The sequence below is a fragment of the Corvus hawaiiensis genome, chromosome 5, assembly GCF_020740725.1.
Source record: "Corvus hawaiiensis isolate bCorHaw1 chromosome 5, bCorHaw1.pri.cur, whole genome shotgun sequence".
Classification (NCBI taxonomy): Eukaryota; Metazoa; Chordata; class Aves; order Passeriformes; family Corvidae; genus Corvus; species Corvus hawaiiensis.
Window position 1 is genome coordinate 27833707 of NC_063217.1, and position 25991 is coordinate 27859697.

The 25991-nt window shown below is 41.2% G+C and overlaps 1 protein-coding gene across 1 annotated transcript in view; it reads right to left on the minus strand.

Annotated features, from left to right (window-relative positions):
• The window catches only part of SCFD2 (sec1 family domain containing 2), a 205240-nt gene that overhangs the window by 100964 nt on the left and 78285 nt on the right, over positions 1–25991 (minus strand). Inside the window, exon 5 of the mRNA XM_048304627.1 lies at positions 10892–11141. Within this exon, the coding sequence (XP_048160584.1) occupies positions 10892–11141 (250 nt within the window). The remainder of the gene's footprint in view (positions 1–10891; positions 11142–25991) is intronic.

A 25991-nucleotide genomic window follows, 5' to 3' on the forward strand; every position in this document is an offset into this window, starting at 1 on the left:
TTAGAAGCATCTTCTACATGCTATTGAAATTGCATACTGAAAAAGAATATAAATCATTAATGAAAATTGCAGGGTATCAGTCTCCTGTTGCAGTTGGCTGTCTGCTAAGTTGGCAGCAAGACAGTGGCCTGCAGAGCTGCAGGCATATGTCTCATGTTAAAAAAAGAAAAAAAGACTTCATGTTATAAACATTTCAATGAAAATTACTATCCAGTTTGGAACCAACTGAGAGCAGGTGTTGAAGACAAAATAAACAGACAACATATGAAAGGTTAAAAAAAAAAATCCCCAATGCCACTGGCCTTCCATTGGGATTGTCTTCTACCATAGATTTTAATGTACATCCCGAAATCCAAACAAAATATACCTGCATGTGTAGAAAGCAACCAGATTTATTCATGTTTAGGACCATAACTTTTTAATACTGATATTTAAGTTATGCCTCATATTTTTAAAACCTATAAAAACTATGCCTATGCAAATATAGATATAAATTAATTCAGAAAACTATTACAATTTGTCTTCCAAACAAATTCCACTAGAAACCCCTCCATGTTTCCCAGATGAGAAATAAATAGGCCAGGAATCCACACAAGCAGTGACACAAAGCCTGCAGTCAATTCATTTGGCTCACTCATCTTCCACTTCCACGCAGATTTTAAACAGAAATGGGAGGAAGGCTTTAGAAAGGTCACAGCAGAAAGGTACTGTGGTCTTGGAGAGCTCAAGTATCCTAAGGAGAGCTGATAAAATTTAGGATACATACATCTGCAAAGTCAGTGGCTAAAGCAGAGCAGGTCATTACTTCAGCGCATACCCAATTTCTCCTTGCTTTTGCAGAGATCACAAAAGTCCCCATGAATCCTTCTGACTGTCGTGTAAATCAGATAAATATCTTGGGACATGTGAAGTGACCTTTTTTTGCCCAATGGCTCTGTTACCATGAAGCAAAGGACTGAACTGGTGCAGCAGTGGCAGCATCTCAGCATTAACTAAACTGCAGGCGCTCCCTACGCAGCCCCTCTCAGCTGGCCAGACAACGGCTTTGCTCGTGTCTTCCCAGTGCTCTTGGCAGGGTGAACGTCAGATCCACCATCATCTGGGACTGCTGGACCACAAATACTTTCCCCTGGATCATGTCCAGAACACACTGAGAAGTAGAGATACCAGGAAGTCATCTTACACACAGTCAGAGAGGGGTATTTTAGGTGTCTATAAAATCAGATGGCGCAACAGGAAGAAAAGCCTCCCGAATATCCAACTGTCATTTCAGAATTGGGAAGAAAATAATCTGGATGTTCTCTGGCTGCAATAATAATGCCTGCATGGTTGCATGATGAAACTACTTAGCTCTAACAACAGAGACTACATTTTGTTGCCCAATCCAAAAGGGAAAACTCATTCCAACTGCATCTTACCCACATGCCAGCCTGGGAGGGGTCTGCAGGACAAGGACCTTCTCCTCGCTACTGGATGAGACACAGGGAGCATGTGAGAAAGAAACACTGCCATAACCTGAGTTTCTTTTCTATCACTTGATTAGAGCCATCCTATGAGAAGTTTTCTTCTTTGAAATGCACCCATGGTGGAGGGCAGCAGCCCTGAAGTTTGCACAGCCACAGCACACCAGCATTTGCAGTTCCTCTCTCTATCACAGCAGACAGATATAGATCATACTCTGTGACATTTCTGGCATTTGCCTTCATTAAGAAGCTGCAGTTATGACTTGCAGGAAACAGAAGAGATTACCCAAAGAATGCAGCCTACAATCATGCACACGAACAGCCTAACCTGGTGGAAAGAGGTCTTCTTCTCATTTCAAACGAGTGCAAAGCCATCCCACTGATATTAGGCACAAAAATGACCTTTTAGCAACAAAGACTAGAAGAAGCTAATCAGTATTTCTGAGAGAAGCCTGACTGGACCTTCAAAATGTTTAGCTATTTGATGTGTTAAGGTATTCCCCCACCCTGTATAACCCTAGCGAACTTTTAACATGAACCATTTAGCTTATTGTGCTGGTTTGGGCTGAGATACAGTTAATTTTCATCATAGGATTTGGTACAAGTCTGGTTTGGATTTGTGGTGAAAATAGGGTTGATAACAAGTGGATATTTTAGTTACTGATGAGCAGCGCTTACAGAGAGTTCAAGGCCATTTCTGCTCCTCCCCTCACTCCAGAAGGAGTCTTAGGGTGCACAAGGAGCTGGGAGGAGACACAGCCAGGACAGCTGACCCCAGCTGACCCAAGGGATATTTCAGACCATATGGAGTCATGCTCAGTACATAGAGTTGGGGGAAGAAGGAGAAAGGGAGTGGGGAGACATTTGGAAGGATGGCATTTTTCTTCCCAAGTCATTGTTACATGTGATGTACCCTGCTTTTCCTGGGGATGGCTGAACACCTGCCTGCCCATGGGAAGTGGTGAATGAATTCCTTGGTTTGCTTTGCTTGTGCACACAGCTTTTGCTTTACCTATTAAACAGTCTTTATGTCAACCCACAAGTTTTCTCACTTTTACTCTTCTGAGTCTCTTCCCCATCCCATGGGGGAGGAGTGAATTAGTGGGGGCTGCATGGGGCTGGCAGGGGTTAAACCACAACACTTAGAAACCTTTGTTTTGGTGGGGAGCTGACGCCTATTTACTAAAGCTACTGGCAGCCAATTTCCACACACACCTGGAATCATGGATCAGTTTTTAAACCTAAATCCTGTACCCACAGGAATGACATGCAGGAATGCCCCAGCAGGATCCAGCATTGCTTACACATGGAGCTTGGTTTTTTGTGCAGATGCAAATGCAGAGCTACTGAAGCATGAATGGGCAAAATGGAAGATCTTGAGAAGGCTTGAAAACAGCACAGCTCATTAAGACTTCTCTAAATATTCAAAACAAAGAACTTTTAATTTCTTGAATTATGTAATCTTTGCAAACTCAGAAAGGACAATATTTAATTTTTATTTTTCTGTATTTCCCTAAATGATCCCAAGCAACTGTTGCAGTGGGGATCCTGCAACACGCATATATCAAACCAGGAGTCCCGTGGAAAGGAAATATATATAGACAGACAGATTCTTGCTAGCTGTTTCAGAGAGATGTTTATTTCTCCAGCCGCATGGCCGGGGCTCTGCCCAGGAACTGTTCCAGTCACGGGACCAAGGGTCCTTCTCCCCGCGCAGGGAACACAAACCAACCAATGGGAACGAGGCTGAGCAGGGACAGGGAAGCCCCGTGTCTGTGCCCTCAGGGCCCCTCTCCCAGGGCTACACGGCAGGGGAGGGACCCCAACACCTCACCCGTTTTATTTTAATAAAAGGAGAATGAAAACAACTGGATAAACATAACAAGAACAGTTTCAAGAAAAAACAAGCCACCCTCCTGAGTCTTTAAATGTCCAAACAGATTCTGTGGAACATCTTAGGGCTGACAGAAGGGAGACAGAACTCTCTGAGCATGCTTTGTGGGGAAACTGAGGCAGGAGAGGGTTTAACTTCTTCCCTTCCCCTTTTCATCCCCCACTCGGCATTGGAAAGGGATTTTTGGGGAAACAATTGGCAAAAGCATGGTTTTGTGAGGGAAACCATGGATGAAAAAACGGATTGGGAGTACACTGGGGGTAATAGGATATAGGGTAAAAGGGAAAGGTGGGATTAGGAAAGGGAAACTGTAGGGGGGGCTTACAATAGAGATACTGTTTAACATGACTATGATTTTTTGCATATATACTGCCTTTTACAGGAACACCATCAGGCCCAGTGACCTGCGATGCTTGTAACCCTTTTCTCCCTAGTACAATATTAAATTCCACCACCTCTCCATCTCCCAAGCTTGGGATCCATTTTTCAGGGTTATTCTTTTTAATAGCAGTTCTATGCACGAATATGTCTTGCTGGTTGTCACACCTTGTTATAAAACCATAATTTTGCTTAACATTATACCATTTTACTATCCCTAAGGTCTTAGTTGCTATGATCTTTTCCTTTTTCCGAGTGGCTGCTGTTTTCTGTCTCGCTGCGTCTTTGCTGTCTCTTTCGGTCGCTCCCGTGTTGGAATTGTCGGGGCTGCTGGTGCCTGCGCGCTCTTCCCGGGGTCGCGTTCGGGGCTGCGCGGGCCGGGCCGGGCCGTGCCGCTCAGTTCTCCGTGCGTCGCCGCCTCTGGTCGCAGCTTCGCTGCCGCTGCCGGGCGCTGCACCCACATCTCGGCCGGGCCCCCGAGCGATGACCCCCCCCGCGCCCTGCTCCAGCGCGCGTCTCGGCTGGGCGCGGCTCCGCTCCACCGCCACCGCCGCCAGCCGCCGCCCGCGCGCCGCCCCTCTCGGCCGGGCGTTCCCGGGGCTCGCTCCACCACGCGCTGCACGGGGCCATTCGGGCACCGCCGGGTCCCGCCGCTCCCGCCGCGCCTCGCTCCGCCACCGACACTGCGGCTCGCGTGGCTCCGCCCGCGCGCGGGAACTGCCTCGCTGCTGCTCTCAGAGCGCTCGGTGCACGTGGCCTGGGCCGCACGGTCCCTGCGCCACGCTTCCCTTCACCAGGACACAGCTGACATTGCTCAACAGTCTCGGTAACTAAATAATACTCACGAAAATATTCTTCCATCGGCATATATTTTGACTCCAGTATTAACTGTGTCCAAACGGTTTTCCAAAAGCCCTTGGTAAGAATTAAATCCCAAGAAACATAGAAAAAGTTCTTAAACAACCATGCCAGGAAGTGTTTCAGTTCTTTTTGAGCTTGAATCAAGCTAAAATTTACAAATCGTTGTTCAAGAATCATTTTAAGTTTAAGATAAATGTCCATATGCGGCTCTGAGAGCCAAGAGTCTTCCCACGGTTCCTCCATAGTTTAGATATGGAATAGCAAAGCAAAACCAAGAAGAGGAATCCAAAGTTTCCAGGGTTTACTCACACAAATCAGTCGCTTAGGGATCGGGGGTCGTTCTGCTCTCAAATCTCCACCATTTGTTGCAGTGGGGATCCTGCAACACGCATATATCAAACCAGGAGTCCCGTGGAAAGGAAATATATATGGACAGACAGATTCTTGATAGCTGTTTCAGAGAGATGTTTATTTCTCCAGCCGCATGGCCGGAGCTCTGCCCAGGAACTGTTCCAGTCACGGGACCAAGGGTCCTTCTGCCCGCGCAGGGAACACAAACCAACCAATGGGTACGAGGCTGAGCAGGGGCAGGGAAGCCCCGTGTCTGTGCCCTCAGGGCCCCTCTCCCAGGGCTACACGGCAGGGGAGGGACCCCAACAAGCAACAACTTGGTTGCAGCTTTTAAAATTTTATTTTGGATCAATATAGCCAGTTATAGTTCCCAACATAAACACCCACACTATACAGAAACACCAGATTAACCCTTCTCTAATTTGTCTACATGTTGCCATTAATGTGTTTCATTTTTCTCAAGTCATTACTACTTTTTCCCATCAGTTCTGCTGCAAAACTCACAGATTACTTGGAAATCAGCTAGTATGAAGGAGAGGGGGTGGGTTAGCCTTCCACTGAGCTACTGCAAACTTTATTAACTTTAGAAAACACATGTGATAAAAGCATGTAAACTTTAAAATCACTCAGAATTTACTCTTGAATTTTATGTTTGGAACAATGCTTTATTTTTTGGCATGAATAAAAACCACTATCAGAGACCTGAGCTATACCTCTACTGTGAAGCTGGGGAAGCTCTCTCCTACACAAAACAAATGGCATATTCAGTCTAAAGGGGCTACATTATAACCTCAGCCAATTTCATATATACCTACCCACCCATAATATAGCCAGGTTTGGGAAATTGTTGCTTCAAACCAGCAGTGAAGTGAAGACCACAACCAAATAATGTCTGTCCTCTGAGAGAACTGGCTGTCCCTGTCTAGGAATGCAAACGCTTATTGCAAAACCAGGATTGATTTTAGGACTAATGATACTTAGGCCACACTGGCATTAGCATGTAACTTCATTAATATGAAACATCTCCCCCAAAAATCTTGCGCTGAGGACAAGCAGGATCAGTGGAGACATGTCTAATCCAATATGGCAATGCCTACACTCCACAGAATCTTGGAATCACGGGATCACAGAATGGTCTGAGTTGGAAGAGACCCTCTAGTTCTGCCATGGGCAAGGAATCTGCCACTGTCACCTCTACTCTGTTCTTTTAAATTTAACCCAGATCTATGAGAAGAAGGAAGAAATAGCATCTAACCTCTGCCCCCACAACCAAAGATTCAGACATATCTCCAGACAAATAAAAGATGAGGAATTCCCAGTCCCTTGATTTACACACATATCAAAAAGGGAACAATACAGACTTCAGACAGCTTGTACTTCCCTTATGCAGGACTCTAGACGTTAAAAGAACTCTGCATTTTCACTTTGCTCTTTACTTAAAGATTTCTCAGTTTGCTTTTCCCACCGTATTACATAACACACAGAATTTAGAAAAAGTAAAAGAAAGGTCCAGAAATCCATTTTGTGATTAAAAATACCAGCAGTTCCTGGCACAAAGAGTTCCTGTTACACCTGTGCTCAAGAGGATACAACTGATACAGCCCTGACAGGTGAAAGTTACTGCATATGGGCAGCACAGCCAGCTGCCTGTGCTGGGGCTGGGCTGCGGGTCCTCAGAGCACACCATGGAAGGCAGATCTGCTCTACAAAGCTCCCACGGAGACTTGCAGATGAAAAGAGAACGGCACAGCTGAAAAAATAGATTTTTTTATTGCTTTGTGGCTCTATTAGCATTTCTTTTGCAGACGTTTGCAGTTGCGCACAGCTCTACGCAGACATTTAGAAAACTAGATGAACAGACAGCATGATAAAATAAATACGCTATTTTGCAGCGGGTTTTTTTTCCAAACAGCTGCCAAAAAGCCCCACCCCTAAAGCTCCCAAACCTAGCATTCTGGGAAAAGCATCTTTTTCCATTATGCTCTGGTCTATTCTTTTTCTCCTCCAATTTGTAACATTCTGCTGGAATCAGTGATGAAGAACATATGTTTGAGGTAAATTACACCCAGGAGAAATCTTGGAACTGTTACATTCAGTTTTATTACCCAAGGCATTAAGATAGGCTAGTATTACACTTATTATTTAACAGTTCCATCAAACAAGACACTGCTAATGTACTTTTATATTATTATGCATGCAAAAATTAGTATAATATTTCTTAAAACTCAATGGGTGATTAATGCACTGCATTTTCATTTTACTTAGCAGTTCCAGGATATTTTTTAGTGCTTCAATGAAACAAGGTGTAACATAAATGCAGAATGTTATTGTACAAATATTTGGGAAAACATATGTTCAGGTGACAGAAAGGTTGAGTATCCTAACACTCAACAGCCAGGAAATTGGAAGGGCTTGTGCTTCTTACACAATATAAGCTTGTGCAAGTGCTGCATCTTTAACGTATTCTGCAGAGGGCTGTAACCTAGAGTGCCTTAGGGAAACCTAGTGTGGCCAATGGGACAATTGCTTTCTTTCCACTACTGCAAATACTAGTCCAATTTTACTAGGTAACACCAAATAGCACAAACATCCCCTGTGCACCTATGGGCTGCCTCTTTTGGGGGAGATTTGCACTAGGTCTGTGACATAGTCACATAACTGGAGATTTCCTATAGGCCTAGACTCAGGCAAGCATCAGTAAGTTTACATTTAACAAGTATAATCGGAGTAAAAGATAATTCAAATAAACCTGACTGTTGCTTTGACTGATAATTTGATCCCAAAAGACAAGTCTTCTAAAGTTTTTAAAAGGTTTTGCATTGTATTTCTCAAGTGACTCTATGGGAGCAACAAATAAAACCAAGAAAAATGTGTACTTGTCAAGACTGCACAACTTCCACGCTTTGCAGAAAAGAAAGCAAAAGGCTGAGGCAGCAGTTCAGAGCCACAGCTAAGATATGGCTTTCAATTTCAATTTTAATCAACCACAGAGCCTTAGTGCAGTGTTGGGTCCAAGCTAAAAACATCAGGCACCAGGTGTATCGGGAAGCAGAGCACAAAGTCCCCTCTGTTCAAAGACAAGTAATCACTAATACCTCAAAATGTAATTTAATGACTTTCTGTTTCAAGTTCCAAAATGGGTCACAAAGCTGAGAGCACCAGTCCACTTCATCAACTGCAAAGTGAGAGCCAGAGAAAGTTACTTGCTGAATATCATAAGTCTCACTTACTTTATTAGTACTTCTTCCGCATGTGAAGAGTAACAGAAGCTATATTGTTCTAGCTCTCTGTGGTGTTCAGTCCATACAGTGAATGCAGCCATGGCTCATAGAAAATACATTACACAATCATGAAATTGCTACAATGCACACAGGAGTCAAATGATGGTTACACGGGAAAATTATTTACTGGCATTTCTCAACTTTGAAGTTCTTGGATTTTCAGCCTATGTATTATTACTTCTGTGTGCCCTTTTTTACAGGCAACAGTGAGTTTTGCTATCTGTTGCTATAACTCAAGCTGTCCAATCATGGATTGCAGGATTTGAAACTTCAACCTAGAGGTGAGGAATGAGCCAGCAGGTGATGTCTCAAACCCACCCAGTAATTGGTACTGTTTTCTCTCCTGATACATCCCATTTAACAGTCTTCCTATTACTTACCTTGATGGACAGGTGAAAATAAAAGACCATGAACATTTTACTTCATTCTGATCATGAATGAATAATTCTAAGCATTACTGAAATTTATTTTAAACTAATTAACTTTTGTGGCCCTTTAAGAATAAAAAAAGGGTTTTCTTGTTTCTGACTTAAAAGTAAAATGAGGGCAGAACACTGTAGGTCTGGAACATGATCTGTCCAGACTTGTGGCTATTGCTAACTTGCAGAGCTGTGCTGACTTTGTGAAAATATGCCAACCTGCATCTGCTAAAAGGAATAGTCAGTCTGTAGTTCATAGATGTTCTGCTGGTAGCAGAATATGTCTTGGCATTGTATCTGCGACTGTACGAAAAGGAGAAACAGGCACTGCTCTCTATTCCCTGACTTTCAGCCCTGCTACAAAGAGAGTCCTGCTGTGCCTTCGAAGGATTGTGGATGGTCCTACAGATCTGACTTGCTTTGCCTTTAAAGTAGCAAGCAAGCTACCTAAGGTTCAGAGGGCTGCAGGCTGTAGAACACAGGCCTGGCAAAACAGAGGTCAAGAAGGAGTAGGTCTAAGGCTGGTCAAGTTTCAGGTCTTCCCAATTCAACTGTAAATACAGCAAATTGTGAATTCAGCAAATTCCACTAGTACTGACAAAGCAAATGGTTGGATAAATAAAGGCTTGAAAACCACCTATGGAGTATTCCTAGAAATTTCAGTTTATAATTTGCTGCCAAAATGAAACTTATTTCTGGTCATGACAATAGATGTTAATTTTCCTTCGCCCTCTCCCATGAATAACTCAAAATAAATATGACCAAATAAATAAGACCAAAAAATGCGGATGAACCAAAAAAGTATGCAAACAATAAGTATGCAAAAAGTATGCAACACTATCACCTACTTGTGCAGATTGCACAGACATGGTTGTGCTAAAACAAAGATACAGAAATATAAGGATGTGAAGACTCTGGCTTTGTGTTAAGCAATTAATTTAATCACATGATAATGATGGGCTTGGTCTAAAATTACCTGTACTGGGTCTCTCCTCAGCTTCTCTTTGGTACTTGACTGAAGTTTTAGAGACTTAAAATCTTCACATACTTACATTAAACACAATGAGGAGAAACTGATAAAATTGTGATTTAAAACAGCTTTGATTATAGGAGAAAGGGAAAAATATGAAAACAGAGATTTAGTAACTACTACATCCCATCTAGAAGACACCACCAAAGTTGTCAGGGAAGCACCATTTAGTGGACAAGATGTGCAGTACATATTGAAAAACAGGAAAGCAAAAGCCTACAAGAAGCCTGGAACACTGTGGGCACTGTGGCCAGGAGTATTAAAATAACACCACAGTGCAAATATGACTGAGGGAGCCCATTCCTACCCTAAGTCTTTTAACTGTTACAGTATTTTACACTCAAAGCAACGGCAGACTGCTAAGACCACAGCTGTATTTTGAATTAGAAGTGTCCACAGGGAATAGTACCAGAATAACCAACAGCAGTATTATTCACTTCCCTTGAGACTCCCCACTTAGGCCCATTCTTGTTAGGCTTTCAATTGTAAGCTCTCAACATCTTGATTTATGTTCATATGCTCCCCACCTCAAAGATGACCTGGTCAATGACCTACTCAATACTAGCAAATACTGAGAAAACTCATAGCAGAAAGTGAGATCCCCTCTGCCATGCTAAGCCACTCCTGAGCCACAGTTCATTCATTTAAAATTAAGTTTTTAACAATTACTTTTCTCTAAAACGTGATACCAGCAACAAGAGGTAAGGGCTTTCCTATTCTATGAGTGCTTATCTAAAAAAAGGCTTAGCATGCTATTTTTAAGGGCTAATGTTCATGTTGTTTCAGCAAGAAGTTCAATGTTGGTTTTAGACACATTTCTTCTTTTATGCCAGACAAGCCAGCTCCTCATATTCACAAAGCAACTGTGGTTCACTGAACATGTTTTCAGGATTAATTTTGACTTCCCAGGGTCAACTTTGCACCAATCAATGAAAGAAATTGTGGAAAAGATTACCTTACGAAAACACACAAACTTAGCCAACCTTTAACAAAAAGAACAACTTGTAGAGCTTTCATCAGACTCAGCACTCTTCAAGGACAGCCTGTCAGCATTTGGCATATATGAACACAGGAGATGGAACAAATCTACAGGAAATCCTTGTGCTTACTCATGTACTCTCAGCACCACAGAAAAGTCAAGCCATTTTTATAGACTTCTCCCAGTTCACACGTTCCCAGACATCCAATTTCTCACCACACAAGCAGAATCTTACCTGTAATTTTCTGCAACAAAGGAGGTGGTTCTGGCTCATCACAAATTGCCTTGACAAGGGCCTTCTTCACCTCTTCTTCAGCTGCATCCAGCTCTTTGCCACATTTGATTTCTCCAAACACAGAATATATGTATATCAGCAAGACAAGGAAGTCCTCACAGGTATAATCGTCTTTTGTCCTTTCGTTGTAAGACTTGATCATTGGCAATAACTGGTTCAAAACACTGGGCATTTCTGAGTCGCCGATAGTCTGAAAAACAGAAAGAAGATTGTGTCAGATTGCCTCCATAGTGCTTTTAAGTTAGGACCAGACATACTCCTGCCTGCACATCATTCAATGTTCACATTCTCAGTAGTCAGTAGATGGTGCTGTGATTTATTTGCTGCTCAGACAACGAATTTATTAGTTGTCTGCAGTTTTTTTCTTAGGGATTCATGATAGCAGCATCTTAGCACTTGAAAAACCTACTGATTAGATCTTCTCCAAGTACCAGTATGGTGAGAGGATGAGAGCATCCATCCCTTGGTATGGATAGAAATGGTACAAAGCACAAGGTCAAACACTTGCTCTAAATTTTAGGCTTCCTCTTCGGGTCTGATTTTGTACATGAGCAGGGGGTTCAAAACTCAGCTTCCATTGACTTGCTGACATCCACATTATGCAACACCAGGGATGGCATTTAGATCCATCGTGCAGGTCTCTGCCACTCAGAGAAGCCCAGTGACTAATTGTACCATCAAACTGCCATCCTCACTGCTCACAGACACCTGCAGATGAAACTTCTACATGCTAATTTTCTGCTTTGGCTTAGCTCGGAACTCAGCAGAAGGATAAGGTGAGAAGTGGGGCCACTGCAAGGCAAACAGGAAGAACACGCTGCTCTTGTATGGGGAGGGAAGTGTGGGAGAAAAGAACAGTCTTTCTCTCCTGGTGGTAACCATTGCTCAGATCCATCCAGGAGGTCTCCGGCAACACTCGTACCCTGCCTCTTGTCCTGTGATCACCCAAAAGATCCCCCTGTGAAAACCTGTGGTTCAGTTCATAGTGTACAGTGATACATCAAATCTCTTGTAATTCAAAGAGTGAAGTCTGCACACATTTATTCTTGGTAGTTACTACAGTAACTTCACACAGACTAGTCATGGCAAATAGGCACCACAGCCAATAATATACCCTTTAAATTGATTCACAACAAGTAAATAAAATACAAATCAAACATCCTAGGAAGAGACACAAGTTTATATAATAGCAAAACCATGCAATAACTTTAGGAACACAGAAACTGAAAGCTTTATCTCCTGGTGTACTCCATACAAGACTTCAGGGGGTCTGGTTGTATTTTGTTTTAGTTGTTCTTTGTCAATCTCAGAAACACTAACAAGCATCTCATAAACTATCATTTTTATATCTATACTGATCCACCACAGATCTCAGCCATTAAGAAAGCATGAATTACTTAAGCACCAAAAAACTTTTTTCCAGGCTGTGCTACAAGAAACTACACTTCTGTGGACTATTGTACCCCACCCTGGTCTTGATATACAAGTTTTGCCATGGACCAATCTTTCCTGGGACTTCAGTGTGGTCAGATGTTATGTTTCCATTAGAATACATACCTTGGAGAAGAATTTTCTAACTATTCACTAAACCTAACAGTAAGTGCAACTGCAGACTTGAAGCAGTAAATTAAAAAGCTGCAGTGGTCAAAAGCATGTGAGAGCCAAGAAGGAACATTCTGAAACCCAGGAGGGGTTGGCACCCTCTGTGTTTGGGCAGGGAGAGCTAAATCACACACACAGTAAGTCCGAGCACTGCTCCATCCGGGAAGCAAATCTATGGGGTTTGGCACTGGTCAGGCATATGCTGGTAGCTGGGCCATCCTCAAGACAAGGCTATTGATTCCCAGATTTCAACTCAGCCCTGCCTCAGTTCAGTATTACCTCCTCATCCTGGAAAGTGACACAAATTCTCATCTGGATGCCAGTACAATAAATAACAGGCCTTTCACATCCTAAGATGGAAAAAGACAAAGCTTCAAGGAATTAAGAGGTATGCGTCTATCATTAGGAAGCCATCTGCAATGAACAAAAGCCTAATCAGTCCTAAAAGTCTAAGAAATCAAGATAAACCTACATGTGGAGTTATTCTGGAATAGATGGCAAATTTCAGTCTAAATTAATCTGAATTCAATTTTATGGAGAGGCAAGACCTATGCCAGGTATTACTGAACATCATCTACTATCTACTGGCACATCATTTATTCTCCTCCTCCACTCCCAACACACAAACTCTACTTCACTCTACCTCTAAACATCCCATAGCATGCTGCTACACCACTGAAGATGAGCATTTTCAAAAGCTGTATTTTGCATGCACAGATTATCCACAGGCATGGAGCACTGAGGATGCACAACAGTAGAGTGAACAGCTCCTGCTTGAGGATAGCTCCTGCAAGGACACATGTACAGCATCTTTGGCAAACTTTCAAACATACATGATAAAAAAAAATCATGTCTAAACTTTCAAGGTGATTTACTGTAGGGCAGGCTAAAACTCAACAACTTCAAGTAAGAATTGCCACCTCTTATCTTCAAAGTAAAAATGAAAGAGGAAAAAAAATTAAAGAGCCGTAATAAACCATTAACTTCAGAATGCACGTAGGGTCTTTCTGGGGTATGAACTTCTCTGGAATGTTTCTCCCCTTATCTCTTGGGAAATGGCACCACAGAGGACTTCAAATGGAACTGCCAAGTTTCAGAGGCTATTTTGTCCAAACAGGCCAGTTGGACTGGACCGTGCATGAAAAGAAAGGGACTTGCAACCTCACTAGAGAGCATCACTCCACAGGGAGCTGGGAAATTTGCCTCAAACAAAATCCACTGGCAGATTGTCATTATCTGGCCACCTCCGATGATTTAGGGGCTCCCTGCACTGCCCAACAATCAATCAATTACCCTGATTGAACAGCCCTAGAACACAAGTTTTAAAAATGTAACTACCCATGACCCAAATTTCCTGCTGGTTATGTTGGCCTCAAGTTAGCCCCATTTGTCTATCATCAAGGGAGCCAATAAAAACAATAAAAACAGCTCAGTTCAGAGCTTTCCAAAGGCTGTATAAAAACATCAATGCTGCTTAATGCAGAGCCAGCTAAAAGGCCCAAGCTCTAACACTTTCTGTTCTGTTGCATTGTTTGGACATTTTAATACTCTAATCATATATTCTCTAGAATTCAGGGAGAGTTTGTGACAGATTTTTGTTGTTTTCCTTCTCTTTTCTCCAGCCTCCTTAGTAATTTATTTTTAGAACTTAAGCCATGTAATAGTTTGATGTCCCTAAGGGTAAATAAACTGATGTCACTTTGCTGATTTTTGCAAAAGAGCTGAATTCTGGCAGATGGGAGAATAGTGAAGAAAGTACAAACATATTTTTTGGGGGGCTTTAAACACTGAATATGACACTGTGCTTCAAAATCTTATTTAAAATCTTATTTATAGGATCTACAGGAATTAGGAGGAAGTGTAATAACCCAAGAAAAAAATGTTTTGCAATTTTGTGAGAGGTATTATTTTCAGTATTAAAAAACCCTGTAAGAATCTAAAGCCATATGCATCATTAGACTTATTTTACAAAATAGAAAACAGAGTGAGTTTGGGAGGAAGAGAAGAAGAGGGTCAGAGTTTACTTGAATTAACACGTGTCCCTGACAAAACTTAGAAGAGAACTGAGTACTCTAATCTCTGTGCTTCCAGCCCAGTGTCCTCAACCCATCATTAAAAATATTAAAGCAAAAATCAACTTCAACCAAGTGGAATTTATTTTCTTTTAAAATCCAGGAGGAAGAAGGAGATAAATCCTTAGAGACTACTTCACTATGTAAATATTCTAGCGGCTTTCCATTTAGGAAGCAAAACATGTTTAATTCCTTCAGAGGTTACATGAGTTAAACAGAAATTTTTGGAATGGGAATCACAGAGCTTTATACAAGTGAAGAATTTTATTGGGGAAAACCAAAACTAAAAAAACAACCCCAAAACACAGCTGCAGGTAAAACCAGCAGAAGAAACAGTGGGAACTCACAAGTCCTTGGATAATTTCCTGCCCCATGCTCCTGGACTGGCCTATTTATTAACAGCTCCTTCTATTGACAACTTAGGTGGGAAAAGAGATGTGGACTAAGCAGCTTTCCAATGTTACCCTATTTGATTTTTCATGGTTTACCTGGGTTTGACTGTTTGTGGTTTGTGATTTTGCTATACTGCACATTAACTTCCCCACTGTCCAGACAGAGGCAAGAACATTCTAGCTGCTAAAAGAGACAATGGCACCAAAGGAGGACCTCGTGGTTATGTGAAACTGGCTCAGATCCTTTGATGGTGATAGATCTCTGCAGCAATAGTCATTTTAGTGAAAACAACAGGCGCTGCCAAGCTAAGGAGGAGTCCTTGCTGCCTGCAGTGCTCAGCTGCCCATAAATCATATGCTGCAGTTCTGCTACTCGCTGTTTTACACTGTTTGGCCATCTGAGATTTGGGGTTGATTGCACAAAATTTCCATATGGGTGGGAAGATGTCTGTACTCCCTGCAAAACAATTATTTCATGTATTTAGTATTTATTAAATGGCCTACGGGTGACTAGTGATCTGACACAATAAATCAGTTAAGTATGATCTTACCATTCAAATTATGATTTGCCATATGAAGCTCTAGAAATCCTTATAATTATTGACTTAGGCAGGTTTTGATAAAAATGTACCTCTGCTTTGTCTTCTCTTTACATATTTGCAGGGTATGATTCAAGAAAAAGCAACCCAGAACACAATTAAAAAAAAATCTTCTTCAAAGTATCCTACCCTCACCATTAGGAAACACTTCAATCTGTGTATGTCAAAATATAGAGCATCCAGTTATGAAGACAGGACATTTTAGATAACCAAAGTCCACTGTCTATATAGTTCCTTTTGCAGGAAGTAAAGTTTTAGTCTCAAACTTATGTTTCCAGCTGGGGAGGGGCTGACAAAGCCTCTCCTCACAGTGAGAATGAGCAAACTTTGGCCTTAGGGGAAAGCAGACAAACCATTGAGTCAACTCACAGCAGATTGAGAGTGGAGGTGTAAGATGCTGGCAGTAAATGGCTGCTTCCAGTAAAAAAAAAAAGAGTAAGCCATAAAGATCAGGAGAGACATCAATTGCCTTTTGCTGGGGACCAAAACAGCTTTATGACTTGCCCCTGCCAATACCAAGAGACTGCATCTTCCTCTCTTTAACGGCACTGTCTATTCACTTGATAAACGTTACAGAAACCCACCTAGAATACGCATATAAAGAAAACAGTGGAGAACTAAACTGCTAGTGAGAGACACAGGAAACAGTAAAAGAATCTAGGACCTGTCTCCCCTGTCATTACTTTAATGATTCTTCTGTCTTTAATGAAATATCCCTACAGAGCCAAATCAATCTCCTGTCCTCTTTTCCGCATTTATCACCCACTCTGAACACTGCCCAAGGAGCTATGTTCTCAAAACTGTAGAGACAATTTTCAGGCTCTCCTTGTAGAGAGACAGTATCTTAAAATTTTACTGTAAACAAATAAATGAAAAAGAGTAAGCTTTCCAGAAGCTGTATTTAACCTGGCTCCTGCTGTCAAAGATAGATTCACATTCATCCTACGTCCATGCTCTCCCAATTAGACTTCATTCTCACCTTCCACTGACCACAGCAGCCTCTTACTTCTGCACCTGCTGGAGTGTTTCTGTGACTGTGCATTAAAACAAATCATTTTAACCATACTGGTTGTCTGCTTGGGTTTACAGCTTGGCCAGAGAAACACACTAGTTGTGAAGGACAAAGATTGGACTGCCTCCTTATGCAACAGCACTGGCTTGAAGCCTAGATGAACTAGAGTTTAAGGTTGCCAACAGATAAAAGAAAATTATATAAATAATCACCTGCTCACTGGATGACTTCTTCAGTACACTGTCATATGGTCAGATGCTTAATTACTGTCTATCAGTCAACACAACAGACACCAAAACTCCTTTGATACACCTGATGAATGTCTGTCCAGGATGTTAGCAGTTACTACCAAACACAGTGACAAGTCAAAGGCAAGAAGAATTTACTGACAACATAAAACTTTTTAAAAGCACAGCATTTGTCAGCTCTTCTGGTCAGAGATAATTTTTTTAATGTGTCTTGCATAATTCCAAAAACACAACACTGACACTTAACAGCTAATATGTGATAACAACACAAGTATTTAAAACAAGCTCTTCAAGCCCTATCATTTCTAAAACCAAAACAAAAGCAAAACCCAGGACAGTTCTTTCTGCCAGTAACTCCCTAGGCTATGATCATGACCTAAGCAATTGGATTCCATCTACATCCCATAGCCAAAGTAGTATATTCCAGTATTTTTCTTTAACCTAATATGCTTAGGACATAAAATAAACTGTATTTTGGACAACATAATTAAGATTTCTTCTTAACACGTTTCTCCTGTCTTTACTGAGCACCACAGTTGCTTGACAACAATTTCCTGGTTTTAATCAGCTTACAACTTCTTCAGTTATTTTTGTTTCTTCTGCTACAACAAGCAGATTCTGTCACTATGTCAGTACTGCAAGACTTACACATACATTTTGAGAGAATTCAAATGCCCACTGATATCTCATCTTCCACAGCACCAAAATCACCTCATCACAGTGAATTATGCTGTTGGGCAATATATCATTACATCATATGGTCCGGTTTTTCCCTCTCTCTTTGGAGATCATCTACATGTACAGCTGTGTAAAGATATTTTAATGGGTTCATGGGGGCTCAGGAGCAACAGTGTACTGAAAAAAGGATATTTAATAAGTCTAGATTTTATTAGACAAAGCTCTGCAAGGATAAGGAGAATTTTACTTAAATCACCTCATGTCTGACATAAGAGACTCATCAGCAGGTTAAAGAGGGAATACTTCCAACCTACTCAGTCAAAGCTTTTAGCTGTGATAGCTTCTACAGACAAGCTTGGTAAAAACACGAATCAGCACAGCAAAAACAGTGTCAGAAGAATGAAAAAGGAATACAGGCACAGTCCAGATAAAACCTGTATCAGAAAAAGATCTTGGTGCTATGCACGTCAGGATTTTTTGTGTGTGGTTTCTGACACTGTTTGTTTCTGCAAGTCTTGGAGAAAATTGCCAGAAGATGGTAGGGGTTCAAAATGGAGAAAAGGGCACAGGGATAACATAATATCCTATCAGGCTAAAACTCCTATCAACTTTGAGGAAAACAATGGGAAAGTATTCAAACACTATAAAGCAAGGGATAAAAAACTAGAGGGACAGAAAACAAATAAAAAGGGTATAAATCACAAAAATATAGTATAACCAATTTGGTCATTCAATAGTGCAGATCATGTCTGCAGAAGAACGAGATTCAGTCCCAGGAGATGACTGCTGAAAAAGATTCGAGAGATGCTCAGGACAAAGAAAAGGATTGAATGCCTGCTTAGATCACTAGGTATAATCCTTCAGGTTAGAAAAATAGATGACCCAGTAGAGAGAAAAGGTCTAAAAAGTCATGAGTGGACTAGAGAAGGCAGGTAGGGAAAAATTGCTCACTCTGTCTCAACACAACAACTAAGAGGCAATAAATGAAGCTGGTAAAAGCCAGTTCAAAGAGCAAATTAAATGTAGGTAGTTCCTTGTGCAATTTGCTCAGATGTGGAACATCTTGCCAAATGCTATTGGGCTGCTAAATTCTTACTTGGGCTCACAAAGGAGATGGGAAAACTCACAGGGGAAAAAATTCCATCAAATATTAGTAAATACACAGAAACCACAACTGTTACAGAACTCATAATGATTGGAACAGTGAGAGTATCATATAACCTTGTCCTCTTCTCTTAATCTTCTGTAGGCAGCTGCTCTTGAGTAGAAGCAAACTTTTTTTTTGTTAGAGAAAGCAAACTAGCTCAGCTGCCTTTTTGATCCAATCCATAATAAACATACCTCAAGGCCATGGCAAAAGGACCGATGTAACTATGAAATACAGTATCCATGGGACAGAAGTAGGACAGCAGGTTTATTACACTATGTGGCACTGTCAGGATTAATTCCTATATATTGTGCCCAGTCCTCGAGTCCACATTTCTAAGAGGATGTGAAAAACTAAAGATAAAATTGAAAGGAGTTATAAAACAATTGAAAGGCTAAATTTCTTCAGAGTGAGAGACAGTTCCTTATCAAAAGGAAGAATAACAGTTTACATATGTCTCTTCGGACAGACAAAAATTTCAGAGCATCAGACAGCTCTTGAATCTAGTCAAGAAAGGCACATGAGGAACAAGGGAAGTTGAAATTATGATTTTTCCAGTTCTCAAGTTGGTGGAGATACTCTGTGGTGTGCACATTTCACAAAGACTTTTGAGAGTGAAAGGGCAGAAACAAGCAGAAAGCAAGGACTCAGTGGTTTCACACAGTAGAACATTGTGTTAAATGCATCTGGTGAATAAAACTATGAACTGTTTAGCACAGTTCTTGATTGCAGTGAAGGGAACTATGAACTGTGATGGAAAAATACTTCAGAAATAGCAGAAAGGATGAAGGCAATACATGCTGTGAAGGCTGTAAGCAGTGAGTCATAAAAGGAGACTGACAGTCAAAACAAGCCCATCTTGTGCTTTTCCTCCACATTCTTGCCTTTTCTATCATCTCTTTTCTCTCAAACCTTCATTTTATGCATCGTGCTTCACTCCTATGCCAATCTAACATCAGATGTTCCAGAAACTCCTCAGGGCTGCAGGAAAACCTCCAGACTTGTAGTGATGGGTCAGATCATGGTGGACACTGGTACCAGAAATGAAAAATGAGAGCTGGGGGCAAGGGTAAAATGGCAAACCAGTCCTATCAAGCAAAAACCAAAAGGAGTTTGGAGCCCGCAATGACTGTTTGAGTCCATTTGAAAGACATTTGTTTTCTAATTGCCATTGGCTTTTTGTGTTTAAGTGTGTTATCTTACCATCAGACTTTTTAAAATAAATCCAGTCAACTTCTGCCCCTACAAGTTTGATATTAACAGACAACCCGGATATCGAACATACACTGCCACAAGCCACAAAGCCAGTTTGCACTAAAGCATCACACAAATCAAGATTTCAGCTAAGGTTGGGCCAAACATATACCTGATATCTTTTAGTGATTCTTAGAGATCATACTATTACACAAAACACACAGAATAAGGGTACTATCTTGACCAAAACATACTCCATTTTTGAATCCCTGAGATTCAACTTTCTGTTGGCTATTTCAGTGGAAATGGATACAGATCTGAGCAAAGCAGCATTCTCTCTCCCTATCCCTTCTATTTTGCTCCTTTATTTTTTCAAAAAGTGGCCAAGAAACTTGGTGAAAATCTACCACTAAGACAAACATACCTACCAAAAACTGTTGGAATTTACCAAAGCACTAGTAACTGAAACTCCTACGTGCCAAGAAACTTGAAAGACATTTAAAACATCAACTTACATGAGACAGTAAGTTTGAGGCTAGATGCCAGATCATGTTGTTATAGGAATTTAAACAGTAGCTAATTTGAAAGTGTTTTGCATTGTGTTTGAAATATTTTACACCTTGGTATGCAGATAGACAAGGACATAATACATAAAAATATATGGACATGGGAGGTTTGCAGAGGAGATCCCATTGCTGTGTCCATAGCCCCAGCTGGAACCACAGGAAGGAGACACAACAGCAACACAAAGACATGTGAAGGCAGATTCTCAGTCCACTGCAAAGCACCACAACTGTTAATCAGTACAGTAAATGTTATCACAATAGAGTACTGACATTTCTAGCCCTTGTACAAGGCTCACTATGCTTCAAGCAGGATTCAGGCTTTCATGGTGATTAAAGGCAGATGTCACATGTATAAGTAAGTTTATAACTTAGGAATGCCTGGTTCATTTTTGTGTGTGGAAGGAATCTTTCATTCACAGGACATCTTCACTGGAGGATGCTCACAGTGGCATGATTTGCATGAGGAAGAACACTTTTTTCCCCCTCTTCAGGTTGGGGAGAATAAAAAAAGGTTAATTATACAACCATACCTCATTCCATTCTATGAAATGTATCAGGTTAAAACCTTAATTTTCCTGTCCAGTTTTCTATTACCACGAAAACCTAATCAGGTTACCATCTTTCAGAGAGCAGCAGATGGCAGAACAGTGATACTTCAAAGAAAAGGACACTTTTTTCCCTATAAATGTTTGAACTGCAGCAACGACGACTACTCAGCATTTATCTAATATTAAACATCAAGTGAAATACAGGCATAGGCAAAATGATAATTATGGTGAAACACTACTGAAATCCCACTTTTCTTAATCTTCTCATCCCATCTTGGAAATGCTTTCCTGCTCTAGAAGCTAATAGTTCTCTCTTCAAGCACAATTTAATTCAAGTGCCTACAAACTGTTTCTTCAGTTCCCTAACTGAGCAGGAATCTTCTGTGCTGGTATTCATCTGCAGTGGTGAGCAGGCTGCACAGCCAGGGCTGGGCACACCTGTGAGTGGGTATATGAATTTTTAGGATGCTTGTTATTAGAGAACACAGCAACACTTGCTTGCCAGTCATGATGTTCTTTGCCTCTTGACCCATGTGTCCTTCCTTTGGTTGGCATGTGGCAAGTCCTCTCCTCTTTTGGTTCCTTTCAGTGTTCCCATCATCCCTGCATGGAGCCAGGCCAGCTGGGTGGCACTAGCAGTGGTTTTGCTGTTGGCTCCTCTCTCTGGGTGGAAAAGACGTCAGACTGCTTTCCCACTGCCAGCTGCAAGGGCCATGTGAGGGCATCCTGGCTGCCACGGATTGCTCCTGCCACACCTCCTCCCCATCCGTTTGTCCAGCATGAACTACAACTAGAAAAACAATCCCACTTTTTGTCCCCCTGGGACTTCCCTCCCACTCAGCCAAACGCCTGAGTCAGCATAGCTATCCCTCATGATATCCCATTTGTGCATAGGGAGATGACTGGAGCACAGGACATCTGGTCCCAATATCTAAAAACACTTAAATCATGCATGTCATTCCAAACATTTAAGGACTTCAGAAGTTTTCAGTTACTTTCATATATATTTCCTAGTTGCTTCATGCAGAAAGCATTTCTTATGTTCCAAGTTTCACTCTGAAGATCTGGGCAAATGTATATTCCACCTCATTTTGAGGAGGAAAAAAAACCTCCAGCTTTAAAGATAAGACCAGACCTGTCTTAAGTTACTTCTATGTTAACTACTTTTTTAAAAAATTATTTTAGAAGACTATCAAAACGCCCTGAAATACAACACAATTCAGATTCCATTAACAGGCAAAAAAAGGTGGTTATTATGTGCAATGTAAAAAAAACCCCAAACCTATCCAACAAACAAAGAAAAACCCCACAAATTCAGCTGTATATGCTAGAAGGTGAGGTTCCAAGATATTTTTCAGTTAGTTACCCACTGTGCTTTTTGGTAGCAGAGAAAGAAGTCATGGTCAGCACTAGACTGATCCTCTGGAGATCAGTGCTCAGCTCCAAGTCCAAAAGTGAGCTTCTTGCTTTTATACGCCTGTAAGCAGTGGTAGCTTCCCATGCTACCAAATGTTAATGTGAGTGCTCTGATAGCCTGATGCTGAGTCCTGGGTATAAGAAATAACATTCAGTGTAGCTAAGAATTCCCTTTACAGCTCCCACCTGCACTGTGAGTCATGGTACACTGACACCAATACAACAGAGGCACACTGGAGCCTGCTGTAACCTATTTAGTGTGAGCATCAATGGCCATCAAGCTGTCACACGACAGAGCTCACTATCAACTGGCTGCTTCTTTCAAAAGCCAGTGTAGGTATGTCTATGTATCTCACAGTCTCTCTTGCACAGCTCTTACAAGAGAGAAAAGACAGCATTTTGATATAATTCCTTTCCTTCTTATCTGGCTCCCCACACCTCAGGAAGGGAGTGCTTCCAACCTTTACCACTGTCGCATACTCATACCACTATAATAGCAAAAAAATCCAAATTTCTTCTTAAAGAACTACTAGAAAATTCTTAACTCACTCCACAGCACCAAAAGCTTCCACTTTTCTAACAAGCCATCTGTCAGTATGCTCCCAGGACATGACAATCAGACATTTGGGTCATAAGTGATATTCCATATGGAGACACCATCGCAGCAAAAAAAAGGAGGTGTGAGACACCTTAGTTTGCTGAGAGAATCCAGATGACCTTAGTTATATATTATAATGCACAAAATACTTTAAATCGTTTATCTGAGTCTTGGATCGTATTTTGGAAGGCAGACTAGGATTACAAAGCTCTTTTAGACACTGTTTATTAACATCAAAATGAACTATGAAAAGCACTTTCTGTTAAATCCAGGATCTGAACAACTCTTATAACGTACTCTAAATACATTAAAATGGCATTGCAACAGCTAGAAATAAAATTGTCTTATTATTAAAAATAAATTTTTTCATTGCACTAATGCATGTTTAATCCTTCTAAAAATAGACTTTCAAAACAACATCATCACAATTAAAATACCCATAAATGTTACAATGCGAGTAGCACTCCAGTCGTCACCTGGGACCCTCACATCCCACACTACTTCTAGTTTTCCTGGAGCAAACATTTTGATCTTCCCAGCAGACAGTACTGCAGGCCCCAGCAAAGATCACATACCCCACAAAATTTCTGTGCTACTGTTTAAGAACAGCAACATCCACCAGGGAAGGGGGTGGGTGGAGATAAATCTAGTCACAGTTGTTTCTCTTGAAAATTTCACCTTTTTTTTCTTTTTTTTTATAACTACTAAAAAAACCTAAACTAGTCTCAGGACAATCTCTTCTCCTGCCTACAAATAATTTCCCTCTGCCACCTCAGTCATCGCCACTTTTGTCAGACCCCAGCAAACTACTGGTTGGTGGTCTCACTGTTGTACCCTGAGCTGTATTTTAATTAGTAAGGGCATTGAAAAAAGATCAGTGTACAGATATTGACGAATCTTCAAATAAGAGTACACGCTGCCCATTTTATTCACAATGAAAAAGCTCTTAAAGAGATTTCGATAAAGATTTGCCTCCTGCTTGCAGCCCACGTTTGTAATGTTTATGTAAGTGAGGGATATAAATCTTTTTCAAATGAACCCCACGGTTTTTAAACCACCGTTGTTATAAACTGCCTGTTTCCGTTTTGCCTGCCTAAGCAAGCAATGCAGAGCCTGCTTGGGATAGACTGGAACTAATTTAATGTGCTCCAGGTTTAATCCCCATCCTCCCGGCTTTTACTGGCAGATTTTACACAGAGGACTACTGCTGACTTTAACAATGATTCATGAGATAAGTGGGTTTTGATTTGTTTTTCCACATCAGAAAACATGCAAGAGAAATGCCACGAACACCATCTTAATAAAACATGGCCGAGACGTAGCCAGGTTAAAAGAAATACAAATAATTAAACTTTGCCACAAGAACTGTTTCTCTGCGTTTGAATTTGTGAAGGTGGATTTCTAGCTCGCTTTACGCAGAAGAGCAAGGAGGAGCGCGCAGGCCTCTCCGCCGGGGCGGCGCACGCTGGAGCGGCGGGAAAGGCGAGGCACGGCCGGGGCCGCGCCCTGCAGGGGGCGCTGCTGGAGCGCCGCGGGCACGGCGCCGCCGCCCGGAAAGCTGCGCCGGGCTGAACTCGACCCTCCGCAGCAATTACCCAACACCGGGAAAATCCTGCTACGTCGTTTCTGCTGCGGACATGCTGCTTCGCTCTCTTCTACTTATTTCTTTCCTTCTTCTTCTTCTTCTTTTTTTTTTTTTTTTTTAATTTGTTTTGAATTCGAAGGAGCAAAACATGTTCATTAACACGGCACACTGAAAATGGGACAGCAATTACAGATGTAATAGGTGTTTATTTTTGAAAACGTAATTGAATGACTGATGCAGAGACCACATAGATGCTACTTCGCAATCATCTTCTCGTGTGTCGAATTCCCTGCTCATTTACATAAACCAGATGTTTCCCCGACAAACCAAATTCCTTGAAGAAAAAACAGAAGTTGCTATACTTCAAGTCCAAAATGAAAGATGATGTGAATGTTCCATTACCCACTAAATGCAAATGTTTACATTAAGTGCAACGGTTTCCTTTTATTTAACACAACTTTTGTGAGGGCTTAGATAATCCTCAGCAGAAGCGTTAGAAAAGAAAAATGAAGCTACTTAAATTTACCCACTGGCCTCAATAGCTTCCACTTCCCTTGGGAGTGAAATGTCTTTGCCAGATCTTGACACTCAAACCAGTCCATGGAGTGGACAAATACTCTGAAACAAGTAATCAGAATTCCTCATTCCTGCAGGGGAATTGGCTCCTGGAATCTTTCTGGTACCAGATTCCCAGAGGATCACTGAGGAGTAAGAGTGATCGTTTTACTAGTTTAGTGATCATTTAAAACTTGCAACCTTTCAGTACACATGGATTAAGTGAAGCACATGAAAAATATATATTTGCTGTTACTGAGAAAAGAAATTATTATCAGGAAAAAATTCTGAAATCTCCCAGCTACACCTAAATCTTACTGCTTTTACCAAAAAACAGCTTGCTAAAGTTCTAGATTACTACAGGAACAATGTTTTACATTTAATCCGAAGGGCTGAATTCATAGAAGATGCCTGAAGGTTATACTTCTTACTCACCTAATCTTCCAGAACATAACCTTATCCCTTCAATACATGGATCTACCAACTTTCGGTGTGAAGCCATTAAAATCCTGGTAAGAAGGAGAAATCCTCAAGGCACAGATCAATAAAAAATTCGCAATAAAAGCAAAACACTCAACCTGAGAATAACTAGTAGGTAACTAATCAACAACCAAAAGACCAATAATAACCCAAACATCAGGAAAAGAGCAAGGGTGAGCTACCAAAGCCAGTATTTCATGCCATTCTCTGCAAAGAGTGCTATGAAATGTAGAATATTTAGTGCTGTGGCCATGAAATTCAGAACAGGCTCTGATGCTGCAGGTAGGAATGTAGAAACCACACAGCAAAGGCAGCTTTGTTGATGTTAACGGCAAAACAATAGATAAA